This window comes from Anomaloglossus baeobatrachus, chromosome 4 (assembly GCF_048569485.1).
Source record: "Anomaloglossus baeobatrachus isolate aAnoBae1 chromosome 4, aAnoBae1.hap1, whole genome shotgun sequence".
Lineage (NCBI taxonomy): Eukaryota > Metazoa > Chordata > Amphibia > Anura > Aromobatidae > Anomaloglossus > Anomaloglossus baeobatrachus.
In genome coordinates this window covers 91,184,696-91,206,334 of record NC_134356.1, presented here as the reverse complement: position 1 = coordinate 91,206,334, position 21,639 = coordinate 91,184,696, and the positions used below count along the sequence as shown (strand labels likewise).

General features: G+C 50.1%; 1 protein-coding gene across 1 annotated transcript in view; it reads left to right on the top strand.

Moving 5' to 3' along the window:
• Positions 1-21,639, top strand: part of DDX46 (DEAD-box helicase 46) — a 209,277-nt gene that overhangs the window by 136,027 nt on the left and 51,611 nt on the right. Inside the window, exons 16-18 of the mRNA XM_075344461.1 lie at positions 9,656-9,849; positions 12,096-12,233; positions 14,284-14,433. Coding sequence (XP_075200576.1) covers positions 9,656-9,849; positions 12,096-12,233; positions 14,284-14,433 — 482 coding nt within the window. The remainder of the gene's footprint in view (positions 1-9,655; positions 9,850-12,095; positions 12,234-14,283; positions 14,434-21,639) is intronic.

Sequence of the window (21,639 nt, the reverse complement as noted above, 5' to 3'; positions counted from 1 at the left end):
GCGTTATACTTACCGAGTCTGTAACTGCTTTCGGACCGTTCACTCTTCTTCCAGGGCCGCTCATTATTGCTCATCCATATTCACCGCTTCTCCTGCCATCAGCAGTCCTGGCATCTGTTATTGGTTGCAGTCAGATGCACCCTCAGCCTGTGTGACAGCGGCTGACTGCTTGCGATTACAGACACTATCTGCGGGCCACTATCATGGTATTAAAATAAATAAATTCGCATGAGGCCCCCCATATTATACCCAGCACAGACCAAGCATACGGTTACGGGCTGCAGCCCCCAGCCATGTGCTTATCTTGGCTGTTGGCTGTGTGTCAAAATAAGAGGAACCACGTGCTTTTTTTTTTTTTTTTTTAATTATTTAAATCAAAACCACAGTAACAACATGAACAGCATAAAGTGACTGTCACGAACCACCGGGGGGGTCACTCAGAAATCCCCCGCGCTGGCTACCAGTACGTCACAATCGGGGGGTAACAAGTGGGGGTCACCCCTCCTTTATACCTCCCGGCCGACAGACAGAGCACGTGATGCGCTCTCTAGCGCCCCTCTTATAGTCAGGCCAATTATGGAATTGCCCGACAATAAGCAAGGAGGCCGCTATACTACTTATGCCGATTATTGAAGGGTCCCCGGTGAGAGTAGGGTATATATTCCCCCGACCTCCGCGGGCGGAATATATAAAACCTCCCCGAATCTCACTGGCCTCCCCACAATAATCCTTGGCACAACTCGCTGCCACCAACCGCTTCACGGTAACTATTAGCCGAACACACAGACGTGGGATTCAAGATCGAGATAACAGAACAGCCCAAGATTAATTATATAATTTAATCAGCCTAAAGCACACTAGAAACTACAATATATACAATAGGGAATCTACAGAATATACATATGTCAGAGTACAGTTACAGATAAAGCATGGTTTACAAACAGGCATACACAGTTCCAGCAGTTACCTTGTGCGTCTGGCCACAGGGGGGCGCTGTAGACCAGGTTTCTAGGATCCTTCCCACAGATGTTTCCTACACGTGACCCCTGGCGAAAGAACACCGGAAAATGGCCGAAGTAGGGTTATCAACCTGGGCAAATCCAGGTCCCCTCCTACCTTAGTGACCTCAGAGGGAGCACTGCTCCACCCCTGGCTGGAGTTATGGACAATATCCACAACAGGGGATATGGCCATAACTTGGCCTGGGAGCGTCGTAGGCAGACGCCAACGCTCTCATTGTGACAGTTATGAATTTAGCTACAGAACGAGAGGACTCATGACTTGTCTACTAGTTCCCCATTGGCTGATATCACGCCTGGGGTATTTCCCCAGGTCCTGCTCCCATAAAAAGGGTGTGCCAGCATCGTCCGCATGCGGAGACACCATTTTTATGGTTGCCATATTTATCGGAAATATGGCTTGCGAGATATGAACCATTTTTTACTGGAGTCGTCCTGTCTGGATACTTCCATAGCCTTGCTAATTAGATAGCAGCCCCTACCACAGGGTCACGGCAGGGAGTCATCCTGTGTCCATTGTTCCCACATCATCTAATCTCCATATCACAGGAGATGGCCATGGGATGTGTTGCTAGGATGTGACACCTTCCAAGATGTTGGACATTGAGAACAAGAAGGGAGGGGGCACGGCCATGGAGTGATGAGAGCGATTATGACTGGAAATCATAATTTCTCTTCATATCCCAGGATTTGCCTCACACCTCCCCCCTTTTGAGGGCGCTAGGGGGCAGCACACTCCGGTGTTCCCCCGTGCGCCCGTCCGCGACCTCTCCTTGTCGGGACAGCCCGTCTGCGTTACCGTGGTCCCGGCCCCTTTTGTGGCGAATGGTGAAGTTGTATTGCTGGAGCGCAAGGCTCCATCGCAACAATCGTCCATTCGTCCCAGAGACGGTGTGCAACCAGCTGAGGGGATTGTGGTCCGTCTCCACGATGAAGTGGCGCCCGTATAGATAGGGTTGCAGACGCTGCAGGGCCCACACTATGGCCAGGCACTCCTTTTCCATCGTGGAATAGGCCACTTCCCTTGGTAACAGCTTCCTGCTCAGGTACAAGACTGGGTGCTCTTGGCTCGCAGAGTCCACCTGGCTGAGCACCGCACCGAGGCCGAAGTCACTGGCGTCGGTCTGTACTACAAACGGCCGCGTGAAGTCGGCTGCCTGTAGCACGGGCGGGCTGGACAGGGCGTCCTTTAGGGCCCGGAAGGCTGTCTCGCAGTCCATTGTCCAATCGACTGCAGAGGGCAGCTTCTTCTTGGTGAGGTCCGTCAAGGGCTTTGCCAGGCTACTATAGCATGGAACAAACCTCCTATAGTACCCAGCGGTCCCCAAGAAGGACATCACCTGCTTCTTGGTCCTGGGGGTGGGCCAGGATGCGATGGCCTCCACTTTCTCAGGCTCGGGCTTCAGTGTTCTCCCGCCTACCCGGTGACCGAGGTACTGGACCTCGCTCATGGCTAGCTGACACTTTCCCGGCTTGATGGTCAAACCTGCCTGGTGGATCCGCCTGAGCACCTGTGCTAGATGCTCTAGGTGATCTTCCCAGGTGGGACTGAAGACGGCAATGTCATCCAGGTACGCGGCCGCGTACCCTTCAAGTCCCTTGAGCAGGGTGTTGACCATCCGCTGGAAGGTGGCAGGGGCATTCCTCATCCCGAATGGCATCACCGTGGACTCGTACAGTCCAAATGGGGTAATAAAGGCAGAGCGTTCCCTGGCCTTGCGAGTCAGGGGGATCTGCCAATATCCCCGGCTCAGGTCCATGATGGTCAGGTACTGAGCCCCGGCCAACTGATCGAGCAGGTCATCGATGCGTGGCATTGGGTACGCATCGGCGACCGTGACGGCATTGAGCCCCCTGTAGTCCACGCAGAACCGAGTGGTTCGGTCCTTCTTAGGGACGAGGACTACAGGCGAGGCCCAAGCGCTGTTGGATGCCTGGATCACCCCCAGCTTCAGCATCTCGTCAATCTCCTGGCGCATGTGTTGCTGCACCTCCAGGGAGACCCGATATGCTGAACGCCGGATCGGGGGATGATCCCCAGTGTCCACGTGATGGACAGCCAAGTCAGTCCTTCCGGGCTGGTTGGTAAACAACCCCCGGAAGGGGTGTAGGGTGGCCCACAGCTGGGACCGTTGGTCCTCCAAGAGCTGGTGGCCAACCTCCACATCCTCAATGGATCCGCCTGCCCTAACCTGGGCTAGCATATCCAAGAGGGTTTCCGCTTCTCCCTCCTCGGGCAGGTTGCACACCGGGAGTGCACATGCCTCCCGCTCATGATGTGCCTTCATCATGTTCACATGGAAGGGCTTCCGCCTTCCACGGGCAGGGTCCAGGGTGACCAGGTACGTTACAGGGTTGAGCTGCTGGTACACGAGGTATGGGCCTTCCCAGGCTGCCTGAAGCTTGTCCTGTGGTACGGGGACCAGTACCCACACCTTTTGACCCACTTGGTAGGTCCTCTCACAAGCGTTCTGGTCGTACCAACGCTTCTGATCGGCCTGGGCTTGAGCCATATTGTCGTGTACCAGTTGCGTCAAGGCCTGCATTTTGTCCCGAAAGCGCATGACATACTCGATAACCGACACTCCAGGGATGGCCAAATCCCCTTCCCAAGCCTCTTTCACCAGAGCCAGGGGGCCCCGCACACGTCGCCCGTACAGGAGCTCAAACGGTGAGAATCCCGTTGAGGCCTGTGGAACCTCCCGGTAAGCAAATAACAGGTGGGGGAGATACCGCTCCCAGTCACGCCCGTGGGAGTCGACCAACATCTTAAGCATCTGCTTTAGGGTGCCATTGAACCGCTCGCACAGGCCATTAGTCTGTGGATGGTACGGGCTGGCCACCAGATGTCGCACCTGGACTTGCTTACAGAGGGCCTCCATCAGCTGGGACATGAATTGGGTCCCCCGGTCAGTGAGCATTTCCTGGGGAAAACCCACTCGGGAGAAAATCTCCAGCAATGCGGTGGCCACCTTGTCAGCCCGAATGGACGACAAGGCCACTGCTTCTGGGTACCGGGTGGCATAGTCCACTACCGTTAGTATGAAGCGTTTCCCGGAGCTGCTGGGGATGGCCAGCGGGCCGACCAGATCCACAGCCACCCTCCTGAAAGGCTCATCGATGATTGGCAGAGATACCAGTGGGGCTTTGGGGTGTGGCCCCGCCTTCCCCACTCTCTGACAGGTTTCACACGAACGGCAGTAGGCAACCACATCGGCCCCCATTTTTGGCCAGTAGAAATGCTGGTTTAACCTGGCCTTGGTCTTAGCGATCCCTAGGTGTCCGGCCATCGAAATCTCATGTGCGATCCGCAACAACTCCGTCCGGAACGGATAGGGTACCACCAACTGTCGGTCCCTGGGCCACGCCTCCGGTGAACCCTGCTGGACCGTGACCCGGTACAGCCGTCCTTGGTCCCAGACCACTCGCTCCGGGTCCGAGTCCGAGGGAGGCTGTGCCGCCTGCTCCTTTAGAGCTTTCAGGCTGTCGTCAGCTTCTAACGCTGCCTGAAACCCCTGACTAGATGTGGCCAGAATCGATGAGACTGTCACATCTTCGGTCAGTACCCCGGGACCTGTGTCCTGGCCTCCGCCTGATTCGGCTGCCACTTGGTCAGAAGGGGAAGAGCCATCGGACCTCCGGGAGGCCCCTTGGGTTCCAGCACTCCCACTGCGGGTGACAGCGGCCACAGCCGCTGCGACCGTGGGTCGTGCCTGCTCCTCCTCCGTTCCTGACCAAGTCGCCGGTTCAGGCAGACCTACCTGGCTTCCTGACACCCCGGTTGTGGGGGAACCCTGCACCGAGATCTTACCTGGGAGCACTTCCACTCCTGGACCGGCCCCAATCTCACCTGCCTGTTCCCCTCCTGCAGCAACAGAACCCCGCTGTGAAATCTCTGGGGTCCCCACATTTGCTGTGGTAGCCCCCACCCCACACACTGGTCCTCCCCCTGCAGCACCCTGCTCTCTGCTTATCCCTGCAGAGGGCAACAGATCCCAGCTCACTGGCTGATCACTTGTAGAGGCATGGTCACACCTTTCTCTGACCCCCTCCCCTGTCACAGCTGCAGCTGTGTGTGTGTCTATGGTGTCTATGCAAGCAGAAGTATCAGAGTTCACTCCCTCCTCCCTTACATCATTCATAGATAACACATTAACATTGTCCGGAGGCCTGTCAGTACTGGCTGAAGGTTCAGCCCTTGGGGGGGACCCAAACTGGGAGGTTATCTGCCCCAAATCTGTCCCAAGTAGCACGTTTGCAGGGATCCGATCAGTTACCCCCACCTCTCTCACCCCTCGCCCTGCGCCCCAGTCCACATAAATGTCAGCAACAGGCAGCGCCGGGTCAATGCCTCCAATCCCGGAGACAGCGAGGGTTTTTCCAGGGATCAAGTCTTGGGGGGACACCATCTCAGGCCGCACCAGAGTCACCTCCGAGGCGCTGTCTCGCAGTCCTATGGTCACAGACCGGCCGACGGTGACAGGTTGGAAGCTGTCCAGGGACCTACCACCACCCCCACCCACACAATACACCTTGGGCGGCCCTTGGGACGGGGACGGAGCCGGGGCCTTGGGACGCTGAGGGCACATGGCCTTGAAGTGTCCAGGTAGGTTGCACTGGTGGCACCGTCTTGGTTCTGCCACGGGCCTGGAGAGGGGAGTTGAGGGGGTCACCCCCTGCAGTCTAGGGGCAGGTGGGGCAGTCGCAGAATTCATCTTACCCCCTCTCCAGGTGCTGCTGGTGGCTGCTCTCCTGGCCTCAGGAGCCCGATTGTTGGTGTAGTCATCGGCCAGGGCAGCTGTAGCCGTGGACCCCTTTGGCTTCTGGTCTCGGATGAACTGGCGGAGATCCTCAGGGCAGTTCCACAAGAGTTGCTCTGTGATGACCAAGTCTAGGATCTCTGGTCCGGTGGTAAGCTGCAGGCCTTGGGTCCAGTGGTCGGCAGCTCGGGCAAGTGCCCGCCGGTGGTCAGCCCAGGAGTCCTTTGGTCCCTTCTGCAGGGTCCGGAACTTCTTGCGGTAGGACTCCGGAGTGAGGTTGTACTGTTGGATCAGGGCCCGCTTGATGGTGTCTTAGCCCTGATCTGCCTCAGTAGGCAAGTCCCCAAGGATTTCCAGGGCCTTACCCCTTAAACGGGGGGTCAGGTATTTGGCCCACTGGTCCTTGTCCAGATGGTGCTGCAGGCAAGTCCGTTCAAAAGCAGTCAAGAAAGAGTCCAAGTCTCCATCCTTCTCCAGCACTGGGAAGTCCTCAACACGGACCTTTGGAAGTTTGGTGTTTTGAAGGTCACATGTGGCTGATGAGGGCCGGAGCTGAGCTAGCTGCAGCTGGTAGTCACGCTCTGCCTGGCGCTCTCGCTCTCGCTCTTCACGCGCTGCCTGCCGCTCCGCAGCCTCACGCGCTGCTTGCCGCTCCGCAGCCTCAGCGTCACGCGCTGCCTGTCGCTCACGCTCGGCCATGAGTATCTCGTAGGTATCCCGGTCTCCAGCCATAAGCCTGGCCAAGGCAGCTTGAAGGAGGGCCTCTGCACCTCTCAGGCCGGAGGGATTGGCAAGTGGTGATCTGCGGCACGCTGCAGAGCCAGGTGATTCACTGTCCATTTCAGAGCGGAGGACTGGCATCTGGCTCGTTGAGGACCCTTGGGCGAGCTCCTCCTCATTTTGTCCAGCAGTGCCAGGTTGTGCGATGTCCTCTGCAGAGCTGTTCTCTGGCGTCGGGCTCTTGGAGGGCTCGTGGACAACCTCCTCATCGTCTCTGGCCTGAGCATCGGCCATTCCTTTGGCTTTGCTCCTGGTGCTCTCAGCCATTGTTGCAGACTTTGGTCACTGACACAGAACTGACACCTGATGCACCCACACACCTTACAGTATCTGCACTCTGACACTCTAGTGTTGAGCTAGTCTGAAGACCCCAGCAGCCACAGCTGCTGCAGGCAGTCTTTAGTGTCTGGGAGTATGGGTCTCACACTCACACACACTATTATCTCGATCCCACCGCTATGCCACCAATATGTCACGAACCACCGGGGGGGTCACTCAGAAATCCCCCGCGCTGGCTACCAGTACGTCACAATCGGGGGGTAACAAGTGGGGGTCACCCCTCCTTTATACCTCCCGACCGACAGACAGAGCACGTGATGCGCTCTCTAGCGCCCCTCTTATAGTCAGGCCAATTATGGAATTGCCCGACAATAAGCAAGGAGGCCGCTATACTACTTATGCCGATTATTGAAGGGTCCCCGGTGAGAGTAGGGTATATATTCCCCCGACCTCCGCGGGCGGAATATATAAAACCTCCCCGAATCTCACTGGCCTCCCCACAATAATCCTTGGCACAACTCGCTGCCACCAACCGCTTCACGGTAACTATTAGCCGAACACACAGACGTGGGATTCAAGATCGAGATAACAGAACAGCCCAAGATTAATTATATAATTTAATCAGCCTAAAGCACACTAGAAACTACAATATATACAATAGGGAATCTACAGAATATACATATGTCAGAGTACAGTTACAGATAAAGCATGGTTTACAAACAGGCATACACAGTTCCAGCAGTTACCTTGTGCGTCTGGCCACAGGGGGGCGCTGTAGACCAGGTTTCTAGGATCCTTCCCACAGATGTTTCCTACACGTGACCCCCGGCGAAAGAACACCGGAAAATGGCCGAAGTAGGGTTATCAACCTGGGCAAATCCAGGTCCCCTCCTACCTTAGTGACCTCAGAGGGAGCACTGCTCCACCCCTGGCTGGAGTTATGGACAATATCCACAACAGGGGATATGGCCATAACTTGGCCTGGGAGCGTCGTAGGCAGACGCCAACGCTCTCATTGTGACAGTTATGAATTTAGCTACAGAACGAGAGGACTCATGACTTGTCTACTAGTTCCCCATTGGCTGATATCACGCCTGGGGTATTTCCCCAGGTCCTGCTCCCATAAAAAGGGTGTGCCAGCATCGTCCGCATGCGGAGACACCATTTTTATGGTTGCCATATTTATCGGAAATATGGCTTGCGAGATATGAACCATTTTTTACTGGAGTCGTCCTGTCTGGATACTTCCATAGCCTTGCTAATTAGATAGCAGCCCCTACCACAGGGTCACGGCAGGGAGTCATCCTGTGTCCATTGTTCCCACATCATCTAATCTCCATATCACAGGAGATGGCCATGGGATGTGTTGCTAGGATGTGACACCTTCCAAGATGTTGGACATTGAGAACAAGAAGGGAGGGGGCACGGCCATGGAGTGATGAGAGCGATTATGACTGGAAATCATAATTTCTCTTCATATCCCAGGATTTGCCTCACAGTGACCAAATAATATATATAAAAAAACTGTGTGTGGCCCCCCCACCATCCTCAATTTTCATACCGACCCATGATAAAACCTGATAAGCTAAGGGCTGGAATTCTCAGGCTAGAGACACATGCTTATTGGGCCCTCCAGCCTAAAAATAGCAGCCTGCAGCCACCCAGGATTGTTGCATCCATTAGCTGTGACAACCCCGGAACTTAACCTGGTTCTTTTGGATGCTATTTTGCAATTGAAGAGCTTCTTGAGGTTCCAAAACAGTAGAAACTCCATTTTTTTTTTTTATCTAATCCCCTCAAGGAAATCATCTAGGGGTCCCTCGTATTTTGATACACAGCCAAAATAACGCATACAGCTGGCTGCTCTATCTGTGCTGGGTATCAAAATAAAGGGGCCCTATGCCATTTTTTTCCAATTATTTATTTTTACATTCCACAACCAATCACTGGGGCCAGCATTCTGACTGCAACCAATCACAAACGCTATCACAGAGGGTGGGTGTGGGAAACTGTGAACATTCACGAGAGTTAATGAGCGGACCCGGAGGCAGTGTGACAGCCGCACACGTAGAGACTCAGTAAGTGAAATTCTACTGCTCTAATCCCCATTTTGCTTCCTTTTAACTTCGAATCCGAACAGTAACGCTGGCTTCCCTGAGAAGTCAGTGTTCAGGGTCCATGCATGGACATTAAGTGTCTGGTACGGACCCCGAACTTTACAGATTTTGTTCGCCCATCACTACTTCTCTTATCTCCACCCACAGAGATTCTACATTTTCAGTAGCCCCACATATATTATCACGTAGGATCGGTTAGGAAGATTTTACATTTAATCAGTGACACCCGAACAACCTATAGCCCGGTAAACTTAACAGCCCAGTCATAGCTTTCCTCCAGCCATGTCTTCACTATCACAACCATATCATAATTTTCTTCCTACAATATTAAATCATAATTCCTCCATCTTGTTTGTGAAGATTCTGTCATGATTGAACATTTACAGAAATTGATCCCGACCCCAAATCCCTTGTTTAAACATAAGTTCTGTGATTGTTTGGAGAGGTCAAGTGTCTAGAACAGGAGAATGTCCTATTCCAGCCACTTGACTGGCAGCAAGTTTCAGGATATTACTGCTTCCTGTCCTAGTGACGGATCAGACTGATAGTGCTAGCTAGATTCATGGGGGTTAGAGTCATTACTATAAAACCATCTATGCTGTTTATTGATTTATTTTTTAAGAAGTCGGATAACTCCTTCAAAGTGTTCTTAAATCCTACCCATTGTTTTTAGTGAAGAGTTTCATATTCCTTTCTTTAGGTATTGATCAGTATGACCGGGACAGCATCATCAGTGATTTTAAAAATGGCGTGTGCAAGCTGCTCGTGGCCACCTCTGTGGCAGCTCGAGGGCTGGATGTCAAGTACCTGATATTGGTAATTAATTATGGCTGTCCAAATCACTATGAAGATTATGTGCACAGAGCAGGACGGACAGGCAGAGCTGGGAATAAGGTCAGTAATTAAAGTGTGTGTATATTATTATTATTATTATTATTATTATTTATTATTATAGCGCCATCAATTCCATGGCGCTTTACATGTGAAAGGGGTGTACATAATAGAGACAAGTACAATAATCATAAAAGAAGACACAGACTGGTACAGGAGGATAGTGGTCCCTGCCCGCGAGGGCTCACAGTCTACAAGGGATAGGTGAGGATACAGTAGGTGAGGGTAGAGCTGATTGGACGCGCTGTATATTTCTCATATCATGTACACGGACAGGTACGTAAACCATATGGATCACTGTTCCTCCATTTTGGCTGTGTAAGAAAATTAACAATGTACAAGTGGGAACCAGAAGACTAAAAAGGTTAACAAAGATCCTACTGATTTTGTATTACATTATAGCACTTTTTCTTACTATTAGTCCTATGTAGTCATAAAAACTATTTTAGAAAATGTGAAAAATTATGCATTTCTTATTTTACTTTACAATTTCCCCCGATTTCAGAAAAAAAAGTAAAGGTTAAGCTTCATGTGTTCCGAAAAAAAGAGGAAAAAAAATGATTTGATTTTCTGATAGAGAAAAAAATTATAGTGCCATTAAGGCTAAGGACACACATCCAGCTTTTCTCCCATTTGTTGGATCCGGCGCGCTCCCGTACAGTGTATATAGTACAGTGGCTGCGCGACAAGCTCCAGTCACGTGTTGTCATGTGACCGGAGCATGTGACCAGGAAGTTGCAGCGCAGGCACTGTACTGTATACACTGAATGGGAGCGCGCCGGATCCGACACTGGAGAAAAGCCGGATGTGTGTCCTTAGCCTAAGGCTGCTTTCACACTTGCGTTGTTCTACATCAGTTGCAATCCGTCGCCTTGCGGAATTATGATAACCATTGCAGGAATCCATTTATTCCTCATAGACTTGTATTAATGGCGGATCGCAAGTGATGGTCTTGCGTTGCATCCGCCCCGCGGCGCGTCAGTAGTTTAGTGACTTACCGTCAGGCGGGAGGAACGCTGAATGTAACGTCTTTGATGTGAAAAAAACGCACTCAGCAGGATTCCGTCGGAATCCGTCAAGAGGCATAATGAATGTCTATGGTGCAGGATTCCGTTCGTATGCGTCACGCGATGGATTCGAGTGCAGGATTCCGTCACGTTCTACTGAGCATGTCCAGCAGAACGCTCTAAATCATCTAAAATCACTACCTCTCTCTTTCTCTCTTTCTATCTCTTTCTCTCTTCCTCTCTTTCTCCCTTTCTCTCTTTCTCTCTCTCTTTCTCTCTCTCTCTCTTTCTCTTTATCTCTCTTTCTCTTTCTTTCTCTTTCTTTCTCTCTCTCTTTCTCTTTCTCTCTCTCTTTCTCTTTTTTTCTCTTTCTCTCTCTTTCTCGCTCTTTCTCTCTCTCTTTTTCTCTCTCTCTCTCTCTCTCTCTCTCTCTCTCTCTCTCTCTCTTTCGGTCCCTGGCTCTTCCCCTGTCTTCGCCCCCCCTACCTACCTCATTAACTAGTTAAAAGTTGACTCTCGGGTTCGTGTATATTTTGATCAGTTGGCTGCACTGTTCTTATAGTAGTGATTTGTAATGCTTGCCGCAAAGTAGTGATGGATGAATACTAAATATTCGGGGTCAGATTTTTCATACCGAATACCTAGTACTATTCCAGGGAATTAAAACATAAGTTTTAAATCCAGCTTACCATGTTCCATAGGAAGTCCATATCATCGGATGGTGCAAGGATAAGTAATAGATCCCACAACACAAGGAGAGCAGGAGAAAGGTCCAACAGCATCCAGAATCAATAAAAAAAATGTTTTATTTAATCCATTAAAAAAAGTATGAAAAACAATAGGGATATGTTTCGGAATTATGTCCTTATTCAGAGTCTGTGAAATGTGTCCCTGTCTGTGGTTTTTTTTTTTTGGTTTTTTTTTATACAATTTTTCATGGATTAAATAAAACATATTTTTATGGATTCTGGATGCTCTTTCTGGACCTTTCTCCTGCTCTCCTAGTACTATTCCAGTATTCTTTGCAAATAACCAACCTAATGGAAGTCAATGGGAAACCCAAACATTTTTCTGAGAAATCTTCAGGAAAAATGCTCTGATTTCCCATTGACTTGCATTAGGTTTGCTATTTGTGACAAATACTGGACTAGTACTAGGTATTCGGTACGAATAACCTGAATAGTTAGTATTCACTTGTCATGTACAGCTCTGCAGTAGTGATAATGGATGCTTTTTTTGTAGGGATATGCCTATACATTCATCACAGAGGATCAAGCCCGTTATGCAGGGGATATAATCAAGGCTTTGGAGCTTTCAGGGACTTTGGTTCCCTCTGAGTTGGAGAAATTGTGGTCCGAGTTCAAGGAGCAGCAGAAAGCCGTAAGTACTGATCACATTACGTGGTAGGAATGGTCTGAAATGCCTCATGATGGAGCCCTTTTTTGTCCCCTATAAACATCTAAAGACAGAATTAATGTCCACTTGGTAAACTGCAGTGGCAGTGTATAATTATTAGACCATGTCCTTTTATTACATGTCTGAATGTTTTGTTTATCTGGTATGCAGAATCTCTCAGAAAACGTATTCTCAAGAAAAAAACATTTATTTACAGAATAAGTAACAAATGTATATTCACCAATCATTAGGGGGTCCAAATTTGTGATGACAGCAAAGGACAAGCATTCATGCTGCTAATACATTTACTGTCCATAGAGATGAAGAAAATGGAAGTTATACATTTATTAACTACACGGGTGAAATGAGTATCAAACACGACACCTGTTTTCTAAGAAAATATATTTCTAAAGGTGCGATTGACATGAATTGCTCACCAGATAACGCTAACACATCCAGATATACACAGGCAACTAAATCAAACCATAGAGGCTCATAAATTGTGTAACAAATAATGAGAAGTGACACAGAAAAAAAATTGAACTCATGAAGGGAGGGGCAAAATACCTGACACCAGCTGATATCTTTCAGTATTTAGAAAGCAATACTATCACTTAGTGAAAAATAATATCAGCTGGTTCAACTGATGGCCTATAAAAAGGAGTATCATTACCAATGTGCCACATAAGAAACATTTTCAAGATGGGTAACACCAGTGAGCTGTCTCAAGCCCTTCACATCCTTATTGTTCCAAACATACTGATGACATTGATTACAGAAGAATTTCTAAACCATTCACGGTTCCAGTTGAGCATTGTTGGAGCCATAATCTAGAAGTAAACAGAACATTATTTTGCCACGACCAGGTGCTGCCCACAAAGTTTCAGACACAGAAGTGAAAAGCATTATCAGAAGAGTTGTCCAAGAGCCAAGGACCAACTGCGGAGAGCTACAAAAAAACACTGTAATCAGCAGGTACAATTGTATTAAAGAAAGCGATAAGGAATGGACTCAACCTCCATGACCTTTATGCACGCTCACCACACAAGACTCCATTGCTGAATAAAAAGCATGTGCAAGCACATTTTGATGTTTGCTCAACAACATTTGGACTTTAAGAATATAGTCTGATAAGATGAGACCAAAATTTAACTCTTTGCCATAATACACCCAATGTTTGAAGGTCAAAGGCACTGCATATCACCCCAAAACACCATATCAACAGTGAAAATTGGAGGTGGGAATGTCTTGGTATGGGACTGGTTTTCTGCATATGGCACTGGCAATCTTCATATCGTTGAAGGAAGGAGTAATGGACGCATACTGAGACGTTCATTACCAGGATGATGATGAAACAAGGGTGGACATTTCAGCAAGAATATGATCTGAAGCACACAGCCACAACCATGGGAACTTTGAATTGGTTTTAGAGAGAGAGAAAATACAACTGCTAGAATGGCCCAGCCAATCACCTGACCTGAATCCAATAGCAAATTTATGTAAAGAACTAAAGCTCAGCGTTCATAGAAAGAGCCCATGGGCCATCAGGATTTGAAGAGTGTGTGGAAAAATGGGCCAAAATCACACTTGAGCAATGCATGCAACTAGCTGCTTCATATAGGAGGCATCTTGAAGCTGTTATCATCAACAATGGCTTTTGTACAAACCATTACATTTCAGTAAGTATGTTCAATTCTTTTCCCATGTGTCATTTCCCATCATCACAGTTAATTTATGTACATCTATGGATTGATTTCTCTGCCTGAATGGACTGGGTGGGTTGTTACTGACATCTGGTGAGATTTTAAAGTCACTAACACCATTTAGAAGTATATTTACTTAGAAAATTGGTGACCTTTTCAGCCTTTATTTTACCCACTATGTCCTGTGGAAAGGTTGTAAATGTTTAGTGAAATCACTCCTGTAAAGGCTGGTAACTAAATGACTAATATTTAGATTGAGTAGTTCAATAGTGATGCCTTTCATGTCCTTCAGATTCAACAGATTTATGTTTTTCCATTATTTCTTTTCAAAGGAAGGTAAAGTGATTAAGAAAACAAGTGGCTTCTCTGGTAAAGGATTTAAATTTGATGAAACAGAGCAAGCACTGGCAAACGAAAGGAGAAAGCTGCAGAAGGCAGCACTTGGCCTTCAAGATTCAGATGAAGAGGACACAGCCCTTGATGTAAGTGTGTGTGTGTGTGTGTGTGTGTGTGTGTGTGTGTGTGTGTGTATGCATTACCTTGAAAAAGCATAAGTACCTTGTAAACATTGCTACATTTTTTCACATTATACCTATAAACCTAAATGTATTTTGTGATATGCCAACACAAAGTAGCAAGTTTTTGTGAAGTGTTCATACATGGTTTTCTACCTATAGATCTGAAAATTGTAACATGCATTTGTATTCTGCCCCTTTTCTTCATCGTTCCTATGGGAGACCCAGACCATGGGTGTTTAGCTTCTACCTCTGGAGGACACACAAAGTACTACACTTAAAAGTGTAGCTCCTCCCCCTGAGCTTATACACCCCCTGGTGAGCAGACCCAGCCAGTTTATCGCTTTGTGTTCAGGAGGCATACATCCACACATGCATTCTCATATGATTTTTTTCCTTATGGAACGAGATGAAGAGTTCGGGTCCACGTCTGGACACCCGGCATGTCCCTTCTCACCCCACTGTGTCGGCGGTGTTGTTAACGTTGATTCCTAGGCTGGAGCCTTACATGCCGTGCTCCTTCACCATCCCTCCTGGGCTCTGGCTTGAAGTGGAAGCCAGCACGGTCTCCATGCTTGGCAGGAGACCGGTCTCCATCCGCAGCCCTTCAGGACCCTGCTGGACAGGAGCACTCATCCCCAGGGACCTAGCCCTGCGTCTCAGAAGCTAAGTACCTGAGACGTTTATATTTCGGGGTCCCTGTACTTTATTGTTGGGGGAGAGTGTGTTTATTGCATTTACTGACATTTCTGGCGGGTTCTCTAGCTGTTGCCTGAGAACCGCGCCGATGGTGCCTGCGCGTCGGCCGCGCCGCTCAAATTTAGGCCCCGGCTTTGCCGGAGGCCTAGTTTCGGTTTCACTGCCCTCGCATGTCACTCATGCAGAGGGACAGTCACGGCTCCTCCCGGCGGCCGTTCTGTATAGGGGAGGGACACTCCCCACTGCAGTGTGTGTCCCCTCCCTGTAGGTCTCTATGGCCCTCCAGATCCCGCTCCTCAAGCAAGTCCCGCCCCCTCTCTTCGCTCTGGCGGCCATTTTCTCAGCGTTCTCTCTGCGTTCAGTCTTTGCAGCATCCCTGCTGAGGTGCTGTGCTTGGAGGTCCGGGCTTCGGGATCTGGAGGGCACACAACACCGCTCTGCACAGCACATCGGTCTGGTAAGCCACAACCGGTCTCCGGTTGTGGACCGTCTGTATATACTCTCTGGGGGTCATTCTCTGGCAGAGCCCCCACTCCAGCTGCATGTCTCACACGAGGAGCAAGGCCCCAAAGCTTTATTCAGTATGCACTGTATGTAAGCTCCTGCTGCCTGAACCGAGCACCTAACCACATTGTGATGCCTGCTCTAACTTGGCAGTGCCACAGCCTTGAGTCTCACCCCCAGTGGTCTCTCAGGCTGCTCCTGGTTCTGTGGCAGATCCCCCGGCTTGGGTAGAATCCTTATCTAGGTCTATCTCCCAGTCCTTTGCTGAGTCCATGGGACTTCTGTCCAAGACCTTGCTGAGTATGCATCAGCCCCCTTCACAGGGTGCCTCTGCTGCTAGGGCTCTTTCAGGACAGGAGCTCACAGAGGATTCATCATCAGGGCCCAGACCCCGTCCTCCTGAGAAGAGACGCAGGGTTCCCTCTCCCTCCTCCTCCCGTGGCTCTGATTCCAGAGCTGACTCGCAGGATGAGGAGGATGCCTTTACAGGGGTCTCGGAGGCTAACTCCATGTACCCCATTGATCTGTCCGAAAGTGACTCAGATCTTAGTGACTTGATTGCTTCTATTAATTCTGTACTGGATCTCAATCCGCCAGTACCAGAGGAGCAACCCTCTATGGCAGAAAAGCACCAGTTTACCTCGCCTAAGAGAGCAAAGAGTGTGTTCTTTAACCACTCCAGTTTTCAGGCCGCTGTGACCAAACCCGGGGCCTGTCCTGACAAACGCTTCCCCAAGCGTGGTTCTGATGACCGTTTTCCCTTTCCACCTGAGGTGGTCAAGGAGTGGGCTCACTCCCCAAAGGTAGACCCTCCGGACCGTTGTGTCGGTGGCTGATGGCACTTCCCTTAAGGATTCGACTGACCGCCAGATTGACCTTCTGGCCAAATCCGTATATGAAGCGGCGGGGGCCGCGTTTTCTCCGACTTTTGCAGCAGTGTGGGCTCTCAAAGCCATCTCTGCTTCTCTAGAGGAGATGCATTCCCTCACTAGGGAATCTATGCCTGAAATGGATGCCTTAACTTCCCAAGCTTCGGCCTTTTCATCCTATGCCATGATTGCCATGCTGGAGGCTTCTCACCGCACTGCGGTGGCTTCGGCTAATTCCCTCGCTATCCGCAGAATCTTGTGGCTTCGAGAGTGGAAGGCAGATGTTTCTTCAAAGAAGTACCTTGCTGGGCTCCCTTTTGCTGGGTCCCGGCTGTTCGGAGAACAGCTGGATGAAATTATTAAGGAAGCAACTGGCGGGAAGAGTACTTCCATGCCACAAACCAAAGCCAGGAAACCTGCCCAGGGTAGCAATCAGTCGAGGTTTCGCTCCTTTCGTTCCTCCAACAGGTCGTCCTCTAAGCCCTCGGCCTCGTCCGCTAACTCAGCCAAGGACCAGAAATCCAACTGGCGCCCAAAAACGCGTCCACAGAAGACCGCAGGAGCTGCTGCCACCAAGGCAGCCTCCTCGTGACCATCTGTCCGCTCCAGCGACGTCCTTAGTCGGTGGCAGGCTCTCCCACTTTGGCGACGCTTGGTTTCAACACGTCTCCGATCAGTGGGTGAGAGATATCATCTCCCACGGCTACAGGATAGAATTCTCTTCCAGCCCGCCAAACAGATTTTTTCTCTCAACTCCTCCCTGTTCCAAGGCAGCCGCCTTCTCACAGGCCATGGCAGCCTTGCGGGCCAATGGAGTGATTGTACCGGTTCCCGCTCGGGAACGGTTCAGAGGTTTCTACTCAAATCTCTTCCTAGTTCCCAAAAAGGACGGTACCTTCCGGCCCATCCTGGATCTGAAGCTTCTCAACAAGCATGTTCAGGTGCGGCCTTTTCGCATGGAGTCTCTGCGATCAGTCATTGCCTCTATGTCCCAAGGGGATTTCCTGGCATCCATCGACATCAGAGATGCCTATCTGCATGTGCCAATTGCAGTGTCTCACCATTGTTGGCTACGTTTTGCAGTAGGAGAAGATCATTTCCAATTCGTGGCTCTTCCCTTCGGGTTGGCCACCGCCCCTCGGGTATTCACAAAGGTCATGGCAGCAGTGATTGCAGTTCTGCACCTCCAGGGGTTGGCAGTAATTCCTTACCTGGACGACCTTCTAGTCAAGGCTTCATCCAGCGCAGATTGTCAGCGGAGTGTCTCGCTCACTCTCTCCACTCTGGCTCAATTCGGGTGGCTGGTCAATCTGCCCAAATCCACTCTGACTCAGACCCAGAGTCTAACGTACCTAGGGATGCAGTTCGAGACCTTGTCGGCACTTGTGAAGTTGCCCTTAGTCAAACAGCAGTCCCTTCAGCTAGCGGTGCGCTCTCTGCTGAGGCCCCGCCGTTATACCCTCAGGCGGTTGATGCAGGTGCTGGGTCAAATGGTGGCGTCCATGGTTGCTGTTACCTTTGCCCAGTTCCATCTGCGCCCCCTGCAGCTGGGACAAGCTGCCTTCCTCCTTACACAGGTTAGTGGCTCTGTCGCCACAAACCAGGAGCTCTCTTCAGTGGTGGCTTCGGCCTCTCTCCCTGTCCCAGGGGTGCTCCTTCCTGGCCCTGTCCTGGGTGATTCTCACCACGGATGCCAGTCTATCCGGCTGGGGAGCGGTATATCTCCACCACAGAGCGCAGGGCACTTGGACTCCGTCCGAGTCAGCCCTTCCAATCAATGTGCTGGAAACCAGAGCCGTGCTTCTAGCTCTCCTAGCTTTTCACCACCTGTTGGCGGGCAGGCACATTCGAGTCCAGTCAGACAACGCGACAGCGGTTGCCTACATCAATCACCAAGGCGGGACACGCAGCCGCCTGGCAATGTTGGAGGTACAACGCATCCTTCAATGGGCGGAGAACTCCAAGTCCACCATATCCGCAGTCCACATCCCAGGCGTGGAAAACTGGGAGGCAGATTATCTCAGCCGTCAAACCGTGGACGGTGGCGAGTGGTCCCTGCACCCAGCAGTGTTCCAGTCAATCTGCCGCAAATGGGGCACTCCGGACGTGGATCTAATGGCATCCCATCTCAACAACAAGGTTCCCGTTTACGTGGCTCGCTTCCACGACCCTCAGGCATTCGCCGCGGACGCTCTGGTTCAAGACTGGTCCCAGTTTCGTCTGTCCTACGTGTTTCCCCCTCTAGCTCTCTTGCCCAGAGTTCTGCGCAAGATCAGAATGGAGGGCTGTCGAGTCATCCTCATTGCACCGGACTGGCCCAGGCGAGCTTGGTATCCAGACCTGCTCCATCTGTCCGTAGAGATGCCGTGGCATCTCCCGGATCGTCCAGACCTGCTCTCACAAGGGCCGTTTTTCCGCCTGAATTCTGCTGCTCTCAAATTGACGGCGTGGCTCTTGAGTCCTGGATTTTGACGGCTTCTGGTATTCCCCCTGAAGTCATCTCCACTATGACTCGGGCCCGTAAGTCTTCCTCCGCTAAGATCTATCACAGGACTTGGAAAATTTTCCTGTCATGGTGCGCTCTACTGACCATCCTCCTTGGCCATTCTCCTTGCCGACCCTTCTGTCTTTTCTACAGTCCGGTCTGCAGCTAGGACTGTCCCTCAACTCTCTCAAGGGACAAGTCTCAGCTCTGTCAGTACTGTTCCAGCGGCGTCTCGCTCGGCTGGCTCAGGTCCGCACCTTCATGCAAGGCGCGTCTCACATCATTCCGCCTTACCGGCGGCCCTTGGATCCCTGGGACCTTAATTTGGTTCTCACGGTTTTGCAGAAACCCCCCTTTGAGCCTCTTAGGGAGGTCTCTTTGCATCGTTTTTCTCAGAAAGTGGTCTTTCTGGTGGCCATAACTTCCCTCAGGAGAGTCTCTGATTTGGCCGCGCTCTCTTCAGAGTCACCTTTTTTAGTTTTTCATCAGGACAAGGTGGTTCTCCGTCCGACTCCGGACTTTCTTCCTAAGGTGGTCTCTCCTTTCCACCTTAACCAGGACATTACCCTACCTTCCTTTTGTCCGGCTCCTGTTCATCGCTTTGAAAAAGCGCTGCATACTCTGGATCTGGTGCGGGCGCTCCGGATCTATGTGTCCCGCACCGCTTCTATTAGGCGGTGCACCTCTCTTTTTGTGCTAACCACAGGTCGGCGCAAGGGTCTCTCTGCTTCTAAGCCGACCTTAGCCCGTTGGATCAGATCGACCATTTCGGACGCCTACCAGAGTTCAGGTGCCTCCCCCTCCGGGGATCAAGTCACATTCGACCAGAGCTGTTGGTGCGTCTTGGGCTTTCAGGCACCAGGCTACGGCTCAACAAGTCTGTCAGGCTGCCACTTGGACTAGCCTACATACCTTTTCGAAGCACTACCAAGTGCATGCTCATGCTTCGGCAGATGCGAGCTTGGGCAGACGCATCCTTCAGGCGGCTGTCGCCCATTTGTGAAGTTAGGTTCTGCCTACTTCTTAGTTTTTCTGTTTATTTCCCACCCATGGACTGCTTTGAGACGTTCCATGGTCTGGGTCTCCCATAGGAACGATGAAGAAAAAGAGAATTTTGTTTACTTACCGTAAATTCTTTTTCTTATAGTTCCGTAATGGGAGACCCATCACCCTCCCTGTTGCCTGTTGGCACTTTTCTTGTTCCGCGTGTTATCACCGGCTGTTGTCGTGGACAGAGTTTCCGGTTGTTCCGGCTATTGCTCTGTCCTACTTGTGGGTGGCTATTCTCCTTCAGCTTTTGCACTAAACTGGCTGGGTCTGCTCACCAGGGGGTGTATAAGCTCAGGGGGAGGAGCTACACTTTTAAGTGTAGTACTTTGTGTGTCCTCCAGAGGTAGAAGCTAAACACCCATGGTCTGGGTCTCCCATTACGGAACTATAAGAAAAAGAATTTACGGTAAGTGAACAAAATTCTCTTTTTTATTCTGATACCCCAAAACAAACTCCTGAGTGACTAGTTGCTTCCAGAAGTTACTTAATTTAGTAAATGGATTCAACCTGTGTGTAATTTAATCCCCGCACAACTACAGCTGTTCTGTGAAGGCCTCAGAGGTTTGTTTGAGAACATTATGCATTAAACAGCATCATGAAAACCAAGGAACACACAATAAAATAAAGGTTAGGGATAAAAGGTTGTGGAGAAGAATAAATTAGGGTTTAGAAGATATATCTATCTATCTATCTATGTATTTTATCCTAACCCTGCTTTATGCTTCACAACTTTTTAAAATTAAAAAAAAATAGCGCAAGCTCTGAACATGTCAAAGAGCTCCGTTCAATCCATCATCTCAAAAAAATGGAAGGAGTATGGTACAACTACAAACCTACCAAACATGGCTGCCCAGCAAAACTGACACCCCATGCAAGGAGAGCACAAATTCGTAAGAAACAAAGATGCCCATGGTCACTCTGGAGGAGCTTCAGACATCCCACAGCTGAGATGGGAGAATCTGTCCACAGGACATCTATTAGTCGTATACTCGACAAATCTGTTCTTTTTTAAAAAGTGGCAAGAAGAAAGCCATTTTTGAAAGCAAGACATAAAAAGTCATGTGTAGTTTGCAAAAAGCCATATAGTGGACACATCTAGCACTGAACATCACCCTCAACACACGAGCGTCACCATCAAACACAGTGACCGCATCATGCTGTGTGGAGGCTTTTCTCTCTCACCTTATTGGGGGACACAGGACCATTGCATGGTCCTGTGTCCCCCAATGAAGGCTCAGAGAAAAAGATTTTTACGGTGAGTACACAAAAATCTTACTTTCTTCAGCAGGGACAGGGAGTTGACGGGGAAGATGGATGGAGCTAAATAGAGGGCAATCCTGGAGAAAAACATGTTTGGCCTCGTGCACACGTTAAAAATTTGGGGAGTTTTTTTACCTTAGTTTCTTTTTCGCTCCTAATTGGGAGACCCAGACAGTGGGTGTATAGCTACTGCCTCTGGAGGCCGCACAAAGAACTACACTTAAAAGTGTAAGGCCCCTCCCCTTCTGGCTATACACCCTCCCGTAGGAGTACAGATTCCTCAGTTTTAGCTTTGTGCGCAAGGAG